General features: G+C 36.9%; 1 protein-coding gene across 4 annotated transcripts in view; it reads left to right on the top strand.

Annotated features, from left to right (window-relative positions):
- Positions 1-20372, top strand: part of fam49bb (family with sequence similarity 49 member Bb) — a 65152-nt gene that overhangs the window by 38020 nt on the left and 6760 nt on the right. For all 4 annotated transcript variants that reach the window (XM_046833551.1, XM_046833548.1, XM_046833549.1 and 1 more), the window contains 7 exons: positions 3729-3810; positions 7018-7139; positions 9052-9157; positions 13299-13438; positions 16850-16927; positions 18229-18345; positions 18469-18548. In XM_046833551.1, the coding sequence (XP_046689507.1) occupies positions 3738-3810; positions 7018-7139; positions 9052-9157; positions 13299-13438; positions 16850-16927; positions 18229-18345; positions 18469-18548 (716 nt within the window). In that variant the 5' untranslated portion in view covers positions 3729-3737. The remainder of the gene's footprint in view (positions 1-3728; positions 3811-7017; positions 7140-9051; positions 9158-13298; positions 13439-16849; positions 16928-18228; positions 18346-18468; positions 18549-20372) is intronic.

Below are 20372 nucleotides of genomic sequence, written 5' to 3'. Positions count from 1 at the left end.
GGAGAATCATTCATCAGGTTGAAAACAACCGGGCATTAAAAAAACACACTTCACCTGTGTTCTGAGCTGCACGCCATCGGGAGAAAAGCTTCACCGATGGTGATTTTTAAACGCATGATGAGGCCAAAAGAAAAACGCCCGAGAGAAATTGTTGTGAAAGGAAGAAGGAAGACAGTGAACAATGACTTTCTTGGTAGGCTACAGTTTAGATACAAGCCGTGTAACAGACACGGTCTTTTCTTTAAGCCTGTGTAAAGTTCATTAGTTTCAATGTAGACACCTGCGGCTTATAGACAGGTGCGGCATGTTATATTCAAAATAAAAATCTTTTTATTTTTTAGCGGGTGCAGCTTATATTTGGGTGCGCTTAATAGTCCGGAAATTACAATATACACTACCGGACAGCTCAGATGTGTTAACCACAATCATGTTTGAACATCAGAGATGTGGCCATAGACCAGTTGAGAAACTGCAAGAGTATAAACTACAAGGAATAAGTTTTTGCCTTCCGAGAAGTTAAGGCATCTATTTGGGGCCAGTTAGTGAATTACACACAAACAGTTCAGCTGAGTGACTAGAATTCTACCCCTCTGTTTTGCTTCTTTTTGTTTGCTAAGAATTTCATTAAATTAAATTTTTCTTTGTATGGTGCTTTCAACTGTGCAGAGATTTTTTTTTTTTCTTTTCATGTCATTCACTAAAACCATGTTCAGTCAAATGATCCTTTTTCTGTTAAAATCATGACATCATTTGGGTTGCAACACAACACATAAGATTGGAATGCTTCTATCAGTCAAGTGTTACCTCTATCATGAATGACTTTAGCACCCGAATACAATAAACATCTTTAAAAATTGTCCCCCGGTGTAAAAGCAGTGGAATGTGAGCCTGTTTTTACCACAAAAGATCGCAACAGAAGTTCAATGCATAATAATAATGAAGCCGGACACGGCATTCATGTGACCTTATCAGGTGTCATTGGCCATCACCTGTATTTATATATTAACACATTTGTACAGACTGCACAGTCAGTGTGGTGTATACCTGGCTTTGAATTTATGTGTGCACATATGTGTGTTTCTCATCATCTTCATCACTCTCTCTCACACCCTTACACAGTCAGTGTTCGCTTTCTCGCGCACACACACACACACACATACACACACACACACACACAGCTCTCTCTAACTCAAAGATCAACATAAAACGATAAGTTTAATTAATTTTCTATTAAACATTTCAATGTTGCTAATAAAATGCCCCCACAGTTCTCTGTTGCTTCTGTCTCTCTCTCTCTCTCTCTCTCTCTCTCTCTCTCTCTCTCTCTCTCTCTCTCTCATATAATATGCATTACCTGCCAGTTCATTTGCCTTTCATCCACCTACAGCTAAAGCTCAACCATGCCCCCACTGATAAAAATAATTTAAAATGTAACACTAAATCACCATTATTATTATTTTGTTACTTTATAATTAACGCATTATTTAATTCATTGTTTAATTCACAGCTACATTTTGAGGCACATGAATAAATATGGTTTTTTTTTTTTAATAGGTCCAGTTATACCTTTTTTTTAAATTAATTATTTATTTATTTATTTATTTATTTATTTATTTAGTTATTTAGTTATTTAGTTATTTATTATTGTATTTAAAATTGGATTCAAACAAAAGTTGCCCAATCGTTTAAGCATGAAAGTTTTCACCATCTTGAATATTTAATAATCAAGATTGTGCACTATTTCTGTATCTAAGATTTTGCAAAGATCAGAAGATTTTACACAAAGTTGTGGGTCGTACCAAATACTCAGAATCTCTGAGGTGCTAAACCTGAAGATTATGTAACACCCTCACAACTACTGTGGGAACACAAACAGTTTATGAGCACTGTGTGTCATCAGTCTCGCTCTGTCTCTATGTTCCTGCCTCAGATGCTATCTTTTTCTTAAGTTATTTACCACCTGTGGGGTTTTCTTTTTCTGTGTTACTGCCCTCACATGGCAGAAGGCAAATTCTTTGTAATCTGTCAGTGATAAAGTGTGGGATGTGTGTAAAAACTTCTAGAGGTCTGCATGAACTTGTTTTCGGCAGGCCACAGGTTTCACCAGAGGATAGCCTGGGAAAATGTTCTCTTCCAGGTGCACACTTTCTAAGAATCAACTGACAAAATCCGCCAACTGTAAAATATTTTACATTCCTGCAGCTAACACTGGTTTTACACTGCGTAAATACTTACTATTGGTCAGATAAATCCTCACAATCTCAGTCTGACTATGATACATGTGCATTGGTTCAGATTACGCTTAAAATTACTGTATTTGTCAACATAACAGGCAATGCATAACTAAATTAACTCTATTTTTATTTAACAGCAAATCATTGAAACTTTCACACAAGATGCAGTGTAAAATGCACATTCACATTTTGTTACATTGTTTATAGATTCAGTGGTCTGCTTTTGCTAGCTAGTTAGGTGTAAAGAATGCATTTTTATGTCTTTGAATTTACCTTACTCAGTTTGCAGCTGCAATTATGTGTTATGTTACATGATGTGCATTTTGATTCTCTTACCCAATATAGTGTATTTTTTATTTTTCACCCTCCCAAAAAAACTCATGCAAATTTTTTTTTGCAACTGTGTACTGTACACCTCTGTGGGATTTGGCTTTAATTCCCACTGTACCTACTTTAAATTGACTTTAAATGCACGCTATGTTCACACTAGCAAGCTACAGGTCTCCTGGGTTGTACTAACGTCAGTGGAAGGTTTTGAAAGCAAACTGTAGTAGCAACACTAATTCACCAGGGGCCCCAACACAACCTCTGCTACTTCCTTCTGAGCTTCATTTTTCTTAAAAATATTCTATAAACACATTTAATAAAAGGTGAAATATGACAAGATTCGTTGAAATTACGGGCTCATTTGAAAGATTTGTTCTATTTCGAGTAAATAAACAAAACGATTTACTTTTAATAAATAAAGTGCGTAATTGCAGTTACAAACTAAAATTGCGTGTTAAGATAAATGTCAGGGTGTTTTTAACATTATAGCTACAACATAGCGTATTATAATAATATAGTAAGCTGTGGTGTAGTGGCCCATGATGATGAATTTGTCGTTTTAAAAAAGTGAGACCTGGTGGCTTCTCATGTGACCCCGGAATTAGGTTGTAACCGCAACGTTCTTAACCCTGTGCACTTTTCCCAGGCGGCTACAGAGCGAAAGCTATTTAGAGCTCTTTTTTCCGTGAAGAGAGTATGTTCTGTTTTTATTTCCTAAAAATTTGACAGTGAGAGCCTGGGGCCCCTTTAAGCTGTAAGCAGACACGCATGGTTTGGCATGAAGCACAGGGATTCCCGTAACTCACATGCACTGTGTGGGTGTGTGTGGCAAGGCTTGCAGTTAGTGATGACATCTGGTAGGGTGTTCTTGGGCAGGAAAACCGCACAGCCTGTCTGGAGAGGGGCAAATAGGGGGAGGGTGGAAGAGTGGCACATCTGGGTCCTGGCACCACTTGGTGAATGAGGAAAAGTCAGAGAGCAAAAAAGTGCCACATTTTGGATAGGAAACACAAGCTGTCATATTATGCCTCAGTCTGTCCACTTGTCAGTCTGGCTTCCATCATGTTTCATGTTTTCATATTTCATGTCATTTGCAGAGAAATATTGTATATAAATTCAGTTTAAATCTTGTCAAAAAGTTAAATTCTTCTCTCTTCCTCTCTTCAGGTACCTGTCATGGGGAACCTCCTAAAAGTTTTGACGTGTACAGACCTTAATGAAGAGCCCAACTTCTTCCTCGATTTTGAAAGTGAGATTCTGTGCTTTTTCATGTACCTCAATCACAATTATGTCTAGAGAAAAACTCAAGCATTTAAACCTGGTGCTAATCCATCATACCTCAACTGTGAAAACAAAACCCTGACATGGTTTCGTGAACCAGGAAGTAAAAGATTTTAACGATAAACATTTCGGACTATACTATTTAACTTTACCATTAAAGTAGTTTGCAATCTCTTTGTCAGCTTTTTCCGTCAATGCCCTAAACTGAAAAGTGTCTAGTTATTTGAATTTAAGTCTAAAACACCTATACTTTTCTCTTGAATATGACCAGATAAAAAAAACTCACCCAGCAATCTGTTACTTTGAAATTCGGTGCCACCCAGATGAGGATGGGTTCTTTTTTTTCTCGTACCATGTCTGGGAGTTTTTTCTTGTCACTGTAGCTGCTGGCTTTGCTTATTATGGATAAACTTTAGAGGAACAAACTTATAAGCACTAAACTTGTACATTCAATCATTATAACCTCTTTGTCTGTGTAAACCTGCCTTGGGACAATGTTTATTGTTTAAAGCTCTATACCAAAATAAAACTGAATTAAATTGAACTAAATTAGTTTAAAGCTAGCCAGTATAATTGTGTTTCAAGATATATCTGACTTAATGTTTAAAAACATTTGCTCTTAATAGTTTATTATGCTCTAATCATACACATCACTTTTATATAAAAACGTATTCTCTGATTTAATTTTGTTGTACGCATCATGCAGACAGACAGTGGAAAGTATATACTGTACATAGCCTGGTATATAAACTGTAACCATTAATGGGCTGGCTCACCTAGGGTATCATGACACTTTGGGAAATTTGCAGCTATAAATCTATAAAGCATAAGATAGGCCAATTAGTGAAAAGTGAATACTAAAATTCACTCTGACTGTTCAGGAGTTACTCATGAGCTACAGATTGCTCTTTTAAATTGTGTATGTGTAACCGTCAGAACATGATATGAAAAAAAAACTGCAGTATATTAGAATGCTTTTTTGTGAAGTTAATTTTTAAAAGCATCCAAAAAGGTATATGGAATGGTTATTGATTTTTTTAGTGATTAATATGATCGATATAACAAGAACTATTATGATAGTTTTAGTTTTCCTAAAATAGATTAACTTAAAAAAAAATATTACAGTGTTTTCCAGTTTTTATTCAGCTTTTATTTTGCATTGTGTTATATTTGACAGGAAATACATGTGACTTTCCCCTTTGTAACTATGGATATAAGTTTTCGGACTTTGATAATTCATCATTTAAAGTATTTTCTCAAATCTGTCCTTCTCTAAGTTTATATAAAAACTCTTACACTTAACTGTAACTGTAAATAGCCATAAATTGTATCACATACTGACTGCCCCAACAAATGCACCTAATACATCTATTTAAAATGAGTTTTCAGCTTTATAAAGTTTATTTCCCCTCTGTCTCTGGTTTTGTTTCAGGTCATTTTAAACATGTTACAGATGTGGGATGTAGACTGTGGTAAAAATGTTGAGTAAAGGTCCTTTAATGTAATCTAATCAATGAGTGCAGCAATAATCAAACCCTAATTCTATAACTTTAACTAATAATCAAAGAAATCGTACCTGAACACATAAATTGTTCTCAACACACGCAGCTACAGTGTCTACTGTGTAAAGTTTTGCTTTCCTTAATCACAGCTTTCAAGATGTTCAAATTCAAAATAAGCTGCAATCAAGGAAAATCTCTTCAATAACCAATAATGAAATTACCCTTAAACTAAAGAATAACATGTCACATTCACTTAACTGGCTGCTTTCTGCCACATGTACATACAAATTTAGCAACTACATAAATGCGCTTAGTAAAAGGCTTGAGGTTTTAAAAAATGTCTCTCTATTTAAAGCCCACTGAAGTTCAAAGTCATGGTTGTGATTGCTCCTCAGATGAGTGCCTGAATTTTCCAGTGTTTAAAATTCCACTTTTTTTTTTTTTTTTTTTTAACTGCTTCATAAATGAGAACAAGCTCATCTGCGGAGGTCTGATTAGAACACGTGTTTCCTTCTGGGTTGCAGAATTGCAGTGTTTAGTGTAAAACTCTCTCATTCTTCAGCTAATTAACAAGTCCTCCATGAGGTGCATCAGCTGAGTTACAGTGGGAAACTGCACAGATGTTCCCTGCTGTGGTCCTCCAGGACTGTAGGATAACAGTACTGAGAGGCTGCTACCATATGCTGTACCTGTCTCATTTGAGTAAGAATGTCAAACACTCTTACTCAGCCTTTCATCATTATGGGATGTCAGTCACTTGGTTATGTAAAATGGATTTTATAGGGGCGATTATGCATGTAAACAAATTCAATTGATTTGAACGTTCAACATTTGAAAACTACCCATGACGACTTTTAGCAGCATGAAACTAAATCTGTGTACTGTCTTAGTACATAGCAAAATTAAACATTATTAGTTTTACTAGTGGTATTTTTGGTGCCATAGTGTCTGAAGGCTTTTTGTTATTCTGCTTTTAGCTACTGAGTCACCAAATATGAACCAGCGTGTGTGTTTTTCTCCAGATTTACAGACTTACACAAAAGGGTGATGTAAGTCATGTTTGCAGCTGAGTAATGGTGTATTGGTCTCATATTTGGTGGATTGTATCATTTCTGTTCCCTGTTCACTTAAATTTGTGTTTGTCTTAAATTCCAGAGCCAAACATTAATAATGTTAAAAACTAATGATAATAAGCTAGTACGCTAGTATGCACAGTTCACAGTTAGAAGGGATGTACGTATCGGTAATCAAGTTATAAACCAATGTTTCTATCATATTTAGAAAGAGAGAGATGTAATAACTTATGCTGATAGCAGTTTTAGATTGTTTTGATATATTTGATATGATTTGATATATTTGATATGATTTGTTGTAAGTTTGTATAATATTGTAAGATATTGTGTCTCCTACTGCATCTTGTTAATTAACATACTTATTTATGTTTATTCTTCATTTTGTACTGTACACTAAAACACAAAGAAATGCTATGTTAATGTAATGTAAATGTTAATTGGTTACAGATTAACGTACTTTCTGACATTACAGCCTATTACATATTTACAGCACAATTTGGTTTGTTATTCAAAGATGAACTTTCACATATTCAAGTCAATTGGGAAAAGGTTAACCTAATACAATGTCATACATAATTATGCTTTTTTTTGGTTTTCTAGATGCACAGCCTACAGATGCAGAGCGAGAGACATGGAATCAAGTGGACGTTGTCCTGAAAGATGCTCGAGCAGTTCTTGATGAACTTCAGGCCTATAATGGAGCTGGGAAAGAGATAAGAGAGGTACATACTGATCCAGCACCTCTTATTTCATATTGTTTATTTGCTTATTTAAAAAAAAGCAGATTTTTGGCATTATTTAAGTAATCTGAATTGGACGAATATGCTGCAAATTAGGCATATAAAGACTGCGTGTACATTTTGCGCTTGCATGAGAGAACAAAACTCTCATAAAGGCAGGCAGCAGTAGCCTGTATTCGGCATCCAAAGAGGAAAACCAGAAGAGTTAGAACTGTAAATCTAAAGCAAGCGGCGTTTCCACCTGCCGTGATCATTACTAACAGAAACAAACTGTAGCTTGTTTCAATCATGTCAGCTAAGTTGCAAAGATTAGAGCAAGAATGACAACAAGCGTGTCTGGTTTATTTTTCATGTGCTCGTTCACTACGTTGATTAGCCAATTGGATTCTCTTTCTCCCGACGTGCTCCGCCGCTGATTTGGCAGAATCGGACAGATCCGACAGACTCAAAATCCCCCTGACTTTCCCCGACAGCCGATTAGTGCTTAGGCTTTAAGTTCTTATTATTTGTTCTTAATGTAGCCTTATTTATTTCATTGGCTAAATATGATGCTGCTCATCTCAGAGAGAATGAGAATAGCATTTGGAGAGAGAATGATGATAACATTTGGAAAGAAAATGAGAATAACGTTTGGGGAGAAAATGAGAATCACATTTGCAGAGAGAAAGAGAATAATTTTTGAAAAGAGAAGGAAAGTAACTTTGTAAAATACATGTGTAAAAAAAAAAGTGCACTGGAGTAGCTTGTGTTGTTCAATAAATGTGTAATTTAAGCAAATTTTTTTTTGCATAATTTCTTATTAATTAAAAAAATCTGTCCAAAAATTTATATATAGCACCATATATCAGCCAATTTCTTTATATTTCTAAATATCAGCATCGGCCAGAGAAAACCCATATTGGTCGACCTCTAATCTAATCTAATCTAATCTAATCTAATCTTATATGAATATAATGTTATAATTTATATATATAATGTTTAATATTATATTACATTACATTACATTACATTATATTATATTATATTATATTATATTATATTATATTATATTATATTATATTATATTATATTATATTATATTATATTATATTATATTATATTATTATTGCTTGGTGCTTTTAATGGACTAATATTCCAAACCAAAAAAAGCACCCAAAAATATTTGTGAAAAATACAGTATGAATAGAAAACTAACTGCACATATCTTCACTTCAATGCAGATCCTTTAGAAGTAAACCATGGCTTTATACAACACCACCGTTCCTGAATTTCTTGGGCTTTTGTTATAATTTGTATGTGAACACACACATGCACTAGAAAAGCGTTAAACGATCAGGCATCCCATGTAGTGTTATTCAGTTTGTCAATTGATCATGCCTTTGAGTAATTTAGAAAGCGTGTCAATGTGACTGATGATCATGTTGCCACAGTGACTGTTGCTATACCAACTCAGTTGCCAGAGCACACCAGCTTTACCATGGCTACTGGTGAATATAAATGAATGCACCCTTTTATTTTCTCCTTTGATTCACACTGCATTCTTTTTTTATTGAAAAAAAACATTAATTATAATTAACAAGATGCACACTCTGTTGGATAAAGAATCAAAGATTAGTTAAAAGAAAGGTCAGGAAAAAAAACACCTCATATTTATGACATGAGATTAAACAAAAATAAATAATAAATTGAAAATGTGATTATATACACAAAACCAGGCCTAAATTTCATGTATGTATATGTATATATATATATATATATATATATATATATATATGTGTGTGTGTGTGTGTGTGTGTGTGTGTGTGTGTGTGTGTGTGTGTGTGTGTGTGTGTGTATTTTTCCTTACTGATGTGCCATCATCAACTCTGAGTTTGTTATTTATTTACTTCTTCAGGCAATCCAGAACCCCAATGATGAGGCATTGCAGGACCAGGCTTGGGCTGCAGTCGTGCCCCTTGTGGGCAAACTCAAAAAGTTCTATGAGTTCTCACAGAGATTAGGTAACTCTTCATGTTTTCTCATAGTCATATCTGTGGCTGCATAATTAAGCGTTCCTTTGAATGACCATTAAAATATTTTTACAGCAGCTAGAGTTTAATTCAGAAGCTGTAGTTTTTTTTTTATAAGACTTAAAAGAGTCACAGATGTCAGAAATCAAACTGCCAAACTTCTCACCCTTGTGTTTTAAATTTATGCTCTGAACAAGGCTCTTCAACTGGAAACCTTTTAGCAAATAAGTAAGCTCACACGAACACCTGAGAAACTGTATATAGAGTGTGTGCTCTTGTATTTCAGATGTGCCATGTCATTAAATACAGTGCATCTGGAAAGTATTCCCAGCGCTTCACTTTTTCCACATTATGTTATCTTCTTCTTTTCGCTACAGCGGATCAGCCGTCTCTATACCCCCCTCCACCCTGCCTGCACTCTTTTCTTCACTTCTCTAACACACTCTCCATTACTTTGCACTGTTGACCCCAGGTACCTGAACTCCTCCACCTTCTCTGCCTCTTCTCCCTGCAACCGCACCACTCCACTGCCCTCCCTCTCATTCACACACATGTACTCTGTCTTACTTCTACTGACTTTTATTCCCCTTCTCTCCAGCACGTACCTCCACTTTTCCAGGCTCTTCTCAACTTGCTCCCTACTCTCACCACGAATCACAATATCATCTGCAAACATCATAGTCCACGGAGACTCCTCTCTGACCTCGTCTGTCAATCTGTCTATCACCACTGCAAACAGGAAAGGGCTCAGAGCCAATCCTTGATGCAGTCCAACCTCCACTTTGAACCAGTCTGTCGTTCCTACTGCACACTTCACTGCTGTCACACTGTCCTCATACGTGTCCTGCACCACCCTCACATACTTCTCTGACACACCTTACTTCCTTAAACAGTACCACAATTCCTCTCTCAGCACTCTGCTCTATATCATCATTTCCTTTGTTCATTTTATGCCATTTGTATCATCTCTACACCATTTTGTTTCTTACTGTCATACGCCGCAGCTAGCGATTGTGGTCGTAAAGTCGAATGGTCATAAGTTGCATAGGTTGTAAGTCGACGACTGCCTGTACTCCCTCCACCTTCTCAACACACTCTCCTCACTAGTCAACACATTTCCATCTCAATCCTTTATTGCTCTAACTTGTAGCACATCCTTCCCAGCTTGGTCCTTCTGCCTAGCCAATCTTAGTGTCCAACTTCTCATACAGATCCTTATATGCCTTTTCCTTTGTTTTTGCCACATTCCTCTTTACCTACTGCCACACCTCCCTGTACTCCTGCCTACTTGTCACATCACTCTGTCGATCTCAATTCTGTTTTGCCAACCTCTTTCTCCTTATGCTTTCCTGCACTTCCTCATTCCACCATCTTCCTTTCTATTTCCAGATGTCACACCAAGTACCTTTCTGTCATCCCTTATCACCTCTTTAGTAGTTGCCCAATCATCCAGCACCTCTTCAACACCACTGATCCACTGTCTGACATCTTCCCTGAATCTCAGACTACAGTCTTCCTTCTTTAGTTTCCACTGTCTTATTCTTCTTTCAGACCTCACTCTTCTCCTCTTCTTCTTTACCTCTAAAACCATACTACAGACCATCATCCTTCAAGTTGCCTTTCCTACATAGAACATAGTCCACCTGTGTGCACCTTCCTCCACTCTTATGTCACCCTATGCTCCTCCTTCTTCTTAAAATAAGTATTCACCACTGCCATTTCTATCCTTTTAGCAAAATCTACCACCATCTGCCCCTCCACATTCCTCTCCTTAAAACCATACCTACCCATCACCTCCTCATCACCTCTGTTCCCTTCACCTACATTCCCATTAAAGTCTGCCCCAATCACCATTCTTTCATTCCTAGGTATACCTTCTACCATTTCATCTAACCCACTGCAAAAAAATTTCTTCTCCTCCATCTCACAACCCACTTGTGGAGCATAGGCACTGATGACATTTATCATCATCCCTTTCAGTTTCACGTTTATCACCCTATCAGAAACTCTCTTCACCTCCACTACACTCTTACTGTACTCTTATTTTAGAATCACCCCTACACCATTTCTCTTTCCATCCACAACATGAAAAAACAGTTTAAACTCCTCTTCAATGTTCCTGGCCTTACTCCCTTTCCACTAAGTCTCCTAACCACACAACATATCTACCTTTCTCTCCATCATATCAGCTACCTCTCTCCCTTTACCAGTCATAGTACCAACATTTAAAGTACCAACTCCAACCTCTACTCTACTCTACTCCTCCTTTCCTTGCTGTCTCTTTAGATGTCTTCCTTTTATCCTTTTCCTCCTTCAGCCAACAGTAGCCCAATTTCCACCGGTACCCTGTGACAAACAAACTCCAGGCAGGTTATTTTATTGAGACCTGTCCTTGACACTACAACCATACAGCCTCACCCTCCATGCGTTATGCAATGTGGTAAAGTAGGTCAGACTTGTGTTCAGTTGTCATGCTGCTTCACTCCTTTCTTTCCCTTATTACAGTTCTTTCTCTAACTTTGCTTGGTATTTCACTATTGGAATCGCTTTGGGCGTGACCAACTACGGAGGCTCCTATGACACCACGTCTGTCTTGACAGACAGGTGGACCTAAGATCAGGCTCAACCTCACCTTTATTACTAAGGTCGACCCCTTACAATATCGTTCACCCTTTTTCCTATGAGGGACTACATCAAGCTCTCTCAGCACATCCAGTTCCCAGCTGGTTTTTGCTAAACTGTTCATCGTGCGGGCCATCATTGGATTCTGCCATCGAATGCGAGACCAGTCATACAGGATTGTGCTGAGCAACATCGCAAAACTTGTTATAGTGTCCGCGTCGAGGCACGCTATTGCTTTTTCCGACCTGCTGGGTATTAAATAACACAAGCATCAAGTTAACAAAGGGCTTCACACGTCAAGGCAAAGCCTTTGAAGGGCTAACTAAGGAATATACTGCGAATATCAATAGACTAACGTGTTGTGATGAGTCTCGATTTTCTCTATACTCTTTCTCTATCCATGTCAACGGTCATCCCCCCCACCAAGGGGAATGAGTCAAAAAGCAGAGAGTTTGCATCCCGCCTGTATCCATCGTCACGTGGAGCAACCATCTTGGGCAGAGACCCTCACCCGATGTGCATTCCCATAGTAAAACACCTCACTCTGTTATCAAAGAACCTGGGATTACGTTAAGTCCCAAGTTACGTTAAGCATGCTCTGGGCTGAAGTGATTTAATATAAAGTGGCATTCCCCCAACTTTGCCATCTCCAGAATCCCTCCCTGCACCATGGTGCAAGACTTTCTGTGTCTCAGCTCTGTTTTGACTGTCCTTTTTAATGGTGTCAAAATCTTACCATGGGAAGACCTTAAACCTTGAGTGTGTTTAAATCATATGACCTAATTTTTGTGTTTTACACGAAAAAAACACAAAAGCATTGTATTCATTTAGCTCATGCATCAATTAATGTTATTCCGATGCTCTTTTGGATAAATTATAAACAAACTGAATAATAAAAAAAAAGTTACCTTGAAACTTGCAGCCTGACAGTGATTATGTACCTGAAATATAAGTAGAGTTGTGTAGTTTAATGTAATCACTGAAGCACACTATATATTTACACTACGGATAAAGAGGGACAGTAAGAGCTGAAGATGTAGGTTAAGCTCAGCTTGTAAGTGTTGTTCACTTAAGGGTTTTACTCGTCTAGTGTAACAGTAAATCACGTGACTTTATGAAGTAAAGCTCATGTAATAAAACTAATAAATGGATTTGATAACATAATTTCGTGTTTTACAATTTGTAAACATGTCCAAAATTGTAAGTCAGTGGTCAAAGGAAATCTGGAAAGGTTAAATCTTCAAGGTGGAAATATTAGATACATTTATTCACATTAAAGAAAATAATAAAATGTAATGAAAGCAGTGATTTTATTATCAGGCTTGTGCATTCCTGTGTACTTTAATATCATTAATATCACCCTGCATATTTATATTATATAAATATATCATATTTGATATTATAAACAATATATCACGACCTGTAACTGTAGTTTTAACTATACAATTGATATATTATTAACTCTATAGGACTGTGCCTGAAAGTACTTATTTGACCTTTGACCCTACAGAAGCAGCACTACACAGCCTGTTAAGAGCTCTGACTAATGAGACATACAGTGACGCCACACAGCACCTGGAGCGCGAACAGGCCCTTGCCAAGCAGTTTGCTGAGATTCTGCACTTCACTCTCCGCTTTGACGAGCTGAAGGTGATTCACAAACCCATTCACACGCATTGAGTCATTTTCTAGAAGCTTTGTCAAACAGCAGTGCCAGCTTTTTATAGAGGTTAATAGCTTTTGTAATATAGGGGGATAACAGGAATTTTATGGAACATTAAATGTTCCGTAACATTACAATAACTATAAACCTTTAAAATATGTGTCATTTATTAATAAAGTGCCATTGTAATTTAGGTGGAATTGTATACTCTCGATTGTGATTTACACCATTACTGTCTATAATGTCTGGCTGAGTGTCTGATTTTTTGCTCTTGCAGAAGGATTTATGTCTTATTAAATTGGAAAACAAAGCTTGGCATGGGAGACAAAATTATATTCATAGGTTTTTGGGCAGTGGCACAAAGTATATATTTCTTTCTGCCTTAATTCAAAGGATTTTATAAAAATACTACATTAATTGTTAACAGCTATGGTCCCTCCATTTTTACAGGCCAATAGTAATTGGAGAAGCTAACATAATTATAAGATTGTTTTAAATACTTGGATGAGAATTTGATTTTAAAGTCAATGACTGTCTGAATTCTGCAAAATGTGATCATGACCAAATTAATTTTTTTCTCTGGAAATGACTTGCCAGTTCTTTATCTTATCAGTTCTTTACCTCAGCCACCATCAGTAGGTAGATGTTTGTGGGTCTTTTTGCCTTCAGTTTTGTTCTCAGTAAGTGAAAAGCATGCTCAATTAGGTTGAGGTCAAGTAACTGATTTTTTTTTTTTCAACAATGATCTCAACACTTTCTTTGACTGCACGCCCCATAATGCTTTATTTCTTACTTAGCAAAATCAATATTTTGGCCTAATAATTTCTTGTATTGTAAAGCTCTGTGCAGGTCACATTTGTGGACCTTTCACAGATGCTGGTTAATGACCAGGCTAAGTAGCTTAAAAAGCGTCAACGTCTCAGTAATTGCTGGATAATATGATTAGCCAGTAGCTAATGAGAAGATTGTTTGTAGTTGTGCACCTGCACAACACCCAAGGGATCTACAGTTGGATTAAAGTGGCAAGTGAGATATTTTATTTTCCCCACTGTCACATTGTGGCCACCAGTATTTTTGGCAACACATACAGTCTTTTTCACTCCCTTTTCAATTCTGAGACAAATACGCTCCAACTACACAGCAGAGTACTCTTTTTTTTCAATGAAGCCCCATCACTTTGAGTTACTTTATTACACTTCTATCTCTATCAGTGAAGAATTTCAAGTCAGTTTATACACATCCATTCATGTCACTCGACCTCTGTCTGTGGTTGAGATGCTGCTACAAATGTAAAGAGTTGCCTTGTATTTTTGCTAATGTGGCCACAGATGCTGACCTCATATGTCACAAGCAATCATATCCACTTCTGTCTAGCCTGAGCCTTGTTTGTCCCAAAGATATTTTCTTTGCCATCTCCCAGTCTCTTTCATTCCCTCCATGCTAGAACACACACATACACACAAACAAGCACACTCACATGCGCGTCTGCATGTACCCACACTTACATGCACACACGCACACACACACACACACACACACGCACGCACAGTACACCCCAAGGCAGTGCGAGGAGGTGGCCCAATTAATGTTTCCCCCAGTTGGTGGTGCTAAAAACAGACAGGTAGGGGTAGAAGGTAGCATGGAATTCATCCTTGCCCTCTTTGGTGCATCAGCTTGGCACTGTGACCTAATTTAGTCTGTCAATGTAATTCAGCACACTAGGAACAGCTAGAAATATCCATCAAACCTAACACAGCTAACTCTAATGTAATAAAATGTAATGTTAAAAAGCTCTCGTTCACTTACATTAAGCCAGTATTTAGACAGTAAATTTGGTAGTTGTTTACTTTTTTTTTAAACATTTAAACATTCTAAAACATCTTTATAAATATAGGTAAGGTTTAAGGCAAATTATATATTCATTTTAATACCAATAAATTTGTTTGTATTTACAATTGTAAGAGTTTTATCTGTTTGGTTTTTCCTGTGTATTAATTAATTTGATACATTTACACATTTTTTATTTTATTTGTTGCTTTCTTTATTCAGTATCTTTACTTGGTCAGAGTCTTTGTGGAGTAGGAGCATATCCTGGGAACACCAGGGGAGGGGTGAAGGGATTTATGTGACACTGGTTGTTTGCAGTTATTTGTATACTTATTTATTTATTTACTTATTTATGATTCATTTACATTTTGATGTAACAAGTTTTACTCCCATCTAATTTACGACCTCCTAAATCATCAATGTTAATATTGTGCTTTCTGAATCCTAAAACGCTTCCATATATCAGCATCAATCAAATCACTAGCCGAGGTACCAGGTACAAACATTATATTAGTTTTATTCCTATTTGCCTGGTCAGACAGGTAGTTAATAGTCAAAACAATAACTAAATTCCAATGATGTATGTTTAAATGTTTGTTTAATGGTGGCATGAAGCACTTGATGATGCAACTGTAGTATTTGCTTCTCAATATCTTCTTTCCTTTTGCATGCCCAGATAAATGGATGGACTTGGAAACTGAGCAAAGTGAAGTGCTATAGAAACCTGGCATTATTTGGAATAATTCACTAAAGTCACATTTTATTCAAACACATACTGAGAAACACCTACGATGCTAGCCAGAAGTGAAAAACATTTTTTTATATATAGTATATCATTCAAGGAAAAAAACAGCTCGGCTCACTCCACTGTAATGTTAGTCAAATCATCTGTGCTGTTTTTTTTTCGAGGGTGAAAATATTATATGCTACACCAGAGACATAAACAGTATAATGATTTTGGGTTTATACAGTTTACACAGTTGCTCAGAATTTTTACATCTCTTTGTAAGCTCATGTTCTTTTAAATAAACTCTAAATTATGATCCATTTTTAGTTTCTGTTTGACTTTCCACCTTACACTGATTAAAATTTTCCTCTTTGTATCCTAAAAACAGTTTCTTGGAAACCATTGTACATGTTGTACTAATCAGAATTTTTTATTAAATATTCACATTTATACAGGCATTAACCTAACATGAACCTAAGGCATAAACCTAACTTCATGAACCTAACTTCTGCTTAGTAACATTTTTTTAATGGGAGCAAATAGAGAAAAACATCCAAAATGATGAGATAAACAGGGTAATTTTGGTAATCTGAAGGAGTCATAATCCTTTTAATCCTGTCTTTGTCCTTTGCCTTTCAAATTGCCTTAAGCTGTGTTAATTCTGCATTTGTCAATTGGTCCTATCATAGAGGGCAGTGCAAAAGAGCTGACTCTGTGCTAAAGATAGATACAGAAGTGCCACACAGCTAGCATGTGCACGCACACAGAAACACACACACGCACGTGCACACGCATCCCTAATTCACATGAATATTAATCTTGTTTGTCTATTTATTTTCCTCAGATGACGAATCCTTCTATCCAAAATGACTTTAGTTACTACAGGAGGACTCTGAACCGCATGAGAATTAATAATGTCCCAGTAAGTATCTATAAAAATTGAAGTCCCCTTATCAGCATGTATATTAGGACATTGTGTCCTAACCTTATTGTCTTTTTCTGATTTTGTCATACATCTCATTTCATTCTTACACTCTCACTTTGTATGTGTATCTATACAAGTGCTGCCTTTAAAAAATTTTCATAACACACTCATGTACAAAACAGCCTTTTGGGGATATTTGAGATTGAGAAACTGCCGCCTCCAAAGGTCAGATAAATTTCAGGTGGGAGGTGCATTGAGGACACACTCATGCACCTGTAGTTCTGCACATACTGTATAATGTCCCCTGAGACACATTTCTCTGAACTGAGATCTGTCGAACATTCACCCCTGAGATACTCCTTGTGTTGATCCCAGAGGAGGTAGGCTGGTAATCCCCTCTCATTCCTCCCTGCTGAACTCAGCCACCCTTCAGCCATGGCAGCTCCCTAGAGCCCAAGCACACTAATTTAGCTCACTAGCCTTAAGCCACTAAGCATAGCGGGTGCTAACTAGTGTTAAATTTAGTACTTGTTTTTTTTTGTGACTCTGACAGAATTTGCAGGTGGATGTAATATATTATACTGTGAATTCAATCATTCATGAAATTGAACAAGATTACCATGAGGAATCGAAACATTTTCTTTTTTTGTTTCCTATTTTTTTAGTCATGTAATAATAACTACAAAATCATTAGAATAAATAATTGTCTGTGATTCTGTAATTAAGAATGGAGTAAACATCCTATTCTTAAAAAGTTACGGTTTCCAGAACATTCAGGTCTGCTACAGGTCAAGCAGTGCTGCTCATCACACCACTTTATCAGCCTCTCTTTCGACTAGACCAGACAATTTACATAATTAATAACATCACGTTAAAAATTGAGATCATTTCAAATGTGCCATGTTATTAATTATGTATTAGCAGGGGCCAGTCTTTGCACCATCCTGCAGAGCTTAGTTCTGATATATCTGATTCTCATGAAACTGATTGAATCAGTTGCTTCAAAAGTATCTGAATATTACAGGCAGGTTTTGAATTACAATTTGTAGCAAGAGGGTTTAGCATCTGTGATATATTCACACTGGTAAACCCAGCACTTGTACCTCATTCATCTTTCTGCAAAAACTGTCTGTGCATGTAATTAAATTTGAATTGTTGCTTTCTAAGTTCAGGCCTATTGTTCTGTTAATATTTGTTGAAATTTGGACATAATAGGGTTAGTAAGATTAACTGTTTCTGTTTTCTTTCATCTTCACCTTGTCATTGTTTTCTGCAAATAAATGCCTTTTTTTTTGCAGTCAGAAGGAGAAAATGAGGTCAACAACGAGCTAGCCAATAGAATATCTTTATTTTATGCAGATGCCACACCTATGCTAAAGGCTTTGAGTGATGGCACCACAAAGTTTGTATCTGAGGTAAGAAATGCCAGGCTATCTAATTTTGTCTTATTGGCAGGGCACGGACACAAAACCAACTGCTCTGACAATAAGATATGAAAGGGACAAAATGATATAGAAAGATGTTCTTTTTTTCTACAGAACAAGAACTTACCTATTGAGAACACAACAGATGTGTTGAGCACTATGGCTAGTGTGTGTAAAGTCATGCTAGAGACACAGTAAGTTGTTGTTCCTCTTTTATTTGAAATTACAGGCACTCCACACTTTACGAACATTCCCTTTACAAACTTTCGTGGATACAAACAAACCTGTCCTCAAATTTGGAAATTTGGTTTTGCATTTCTTATTTTGTTTTCGGATTTGTTAATGTGTTTTGCACTTCTCAGCCACCGTATCATTAGGAGATATGCGTAGTCAATAACGAACACATTAACAACTTACGAACAAATTCATGGTACGAACGGTCGTTCGGAACGTAACTCGTTCGTAAGGTGGGGAGCGTCTGTATATGTGTTATGTATATTAAATATACAGTATATCACAAAAGTGGGTAAAACCCTCACATTTCAGCGACCATTTCAGTATTTCTTCTCAAGGGATAATACTATAGAAATGAAACTTGGATATATTATAGAGTAGTCAATGCAAAGCTTGTATAGCAGTGTAGATTTATTGTCCTTTGAAAATAACATACATCCATTAATGTCAAAATAGCTGCCAACAAAAGTAAGTACACTCTTAGTGAACATGTCAAAACTGTATCTAAATTGTCAACATTTTGTGTGAGCACCATTTGTTACCTACACTGCCTTAATCCTCCTTGGTATGGAATTTACCAGAGCTGCACAGGTTGTTGTTTGATGTTAGGCGCTTCTCCAATTTCCGCTTGAGGATGCCCCACAGGGGCTCAATAGAGTTCAGGTCTGCTGACATACTTGGCCACTCCATTACCTTCAGCTTCCTCAGCAAGGCAGTTGTCATATTGGCGCTGTGTTCAAGGTTGTTATTATTGGAAAGTTGGAAAACTGACGTTCAGGCCCAGTTTCTGAAGGGAGGACATCATGTTCTGCTTCACAATGTCGCACGTTAAAATCCATGTTTCTCTCAATGAACCACAGCTCCCCAGTACCTGCAGCACTCATGCAGCTCCAGACCATGATGCCACCACCACAATGCCTGACTGTAGGCAAGATACAATTTTCTTGGTTCTCCTCACCAGGGCGTCGCCACACATGCTGGATGCCATCTGAGCCAAACAAGTTAATCTTAGTCTCATCAGACCACAGGACATGGTTCAAGTAATTTATGTTCTTGGACATGTTGTCTTCAGCAAACTGTTGTCAGGCTTTTTTGTGAGCCAGCTTCAGAAGAGACTTCGTTCTGGGATGACGGCCATTCAAACCGACTTGTTGCAGTGTGTGGCGTATGGTCTGAGCGCTGACAAGCGAACCTTTCAATTCTGCAACCTCTAAACCTCTGTATGACCTTGGCCACTGTACTCTAACTCGATGTCAGGGTCTTACTGATTTTCTTATAGTATAGACCATCTCTGTGAAGAGCAACAAATCAAATCTTTAGAGTTCTTTGGCATGAGGTGCCATGTTAACATCCAGTGGTCAGCATGAGAGAATTGTACTCAAAGCACCAAATTAACTACTACTTTAATACAAGATACACAAATTTGTATGATCTTGTCAAGCAGACAAAAACATACAGCTATCACTTAGGGTGTACTCACTTTTGTTGGCAGTTATGGCAGACAATAATGGCTGTATGTTGAGTTATTTTCAGAGGACATCTATACTGCTATACAAGCTGCACATTGACTACTGCAAGGTATATTTAAGTTTCACTTCTGTAGGATTGGTTCTTGAGAACTAAAATGTTTTTTTTTTGAGCACACAGACTGAAATAGTTCTAGTTTTTGGTTCTTTTAATTGTGAAGACTTTGGCTCACATTTAATAAAAACCCACAAATTCATCTCTCCTGGAAAGTATGTTCAATTACTGTATTTGCACTCAATACTTGGTAAGGGCTCCTT

The sequence above is a fragment of the Silurus meridionalis genome, chromosome 21, assembly GCF_014805685.1.
Source record: "Silurus meridionalis isolate SWU-2019-XX chromosome 21, ASM1480568v1, whole genome shotgun sequence".
In the NCBI taxonomy this organism is placed as follows: Eukaryota; Metazoa; Chordata; class Actinopteri; order Siluriformes; family Siluridae; genus Silurus; species Silurus meridionalis.
This window is presented reverse-complemented; position numbering and strand designations above follow the sequence as displayed.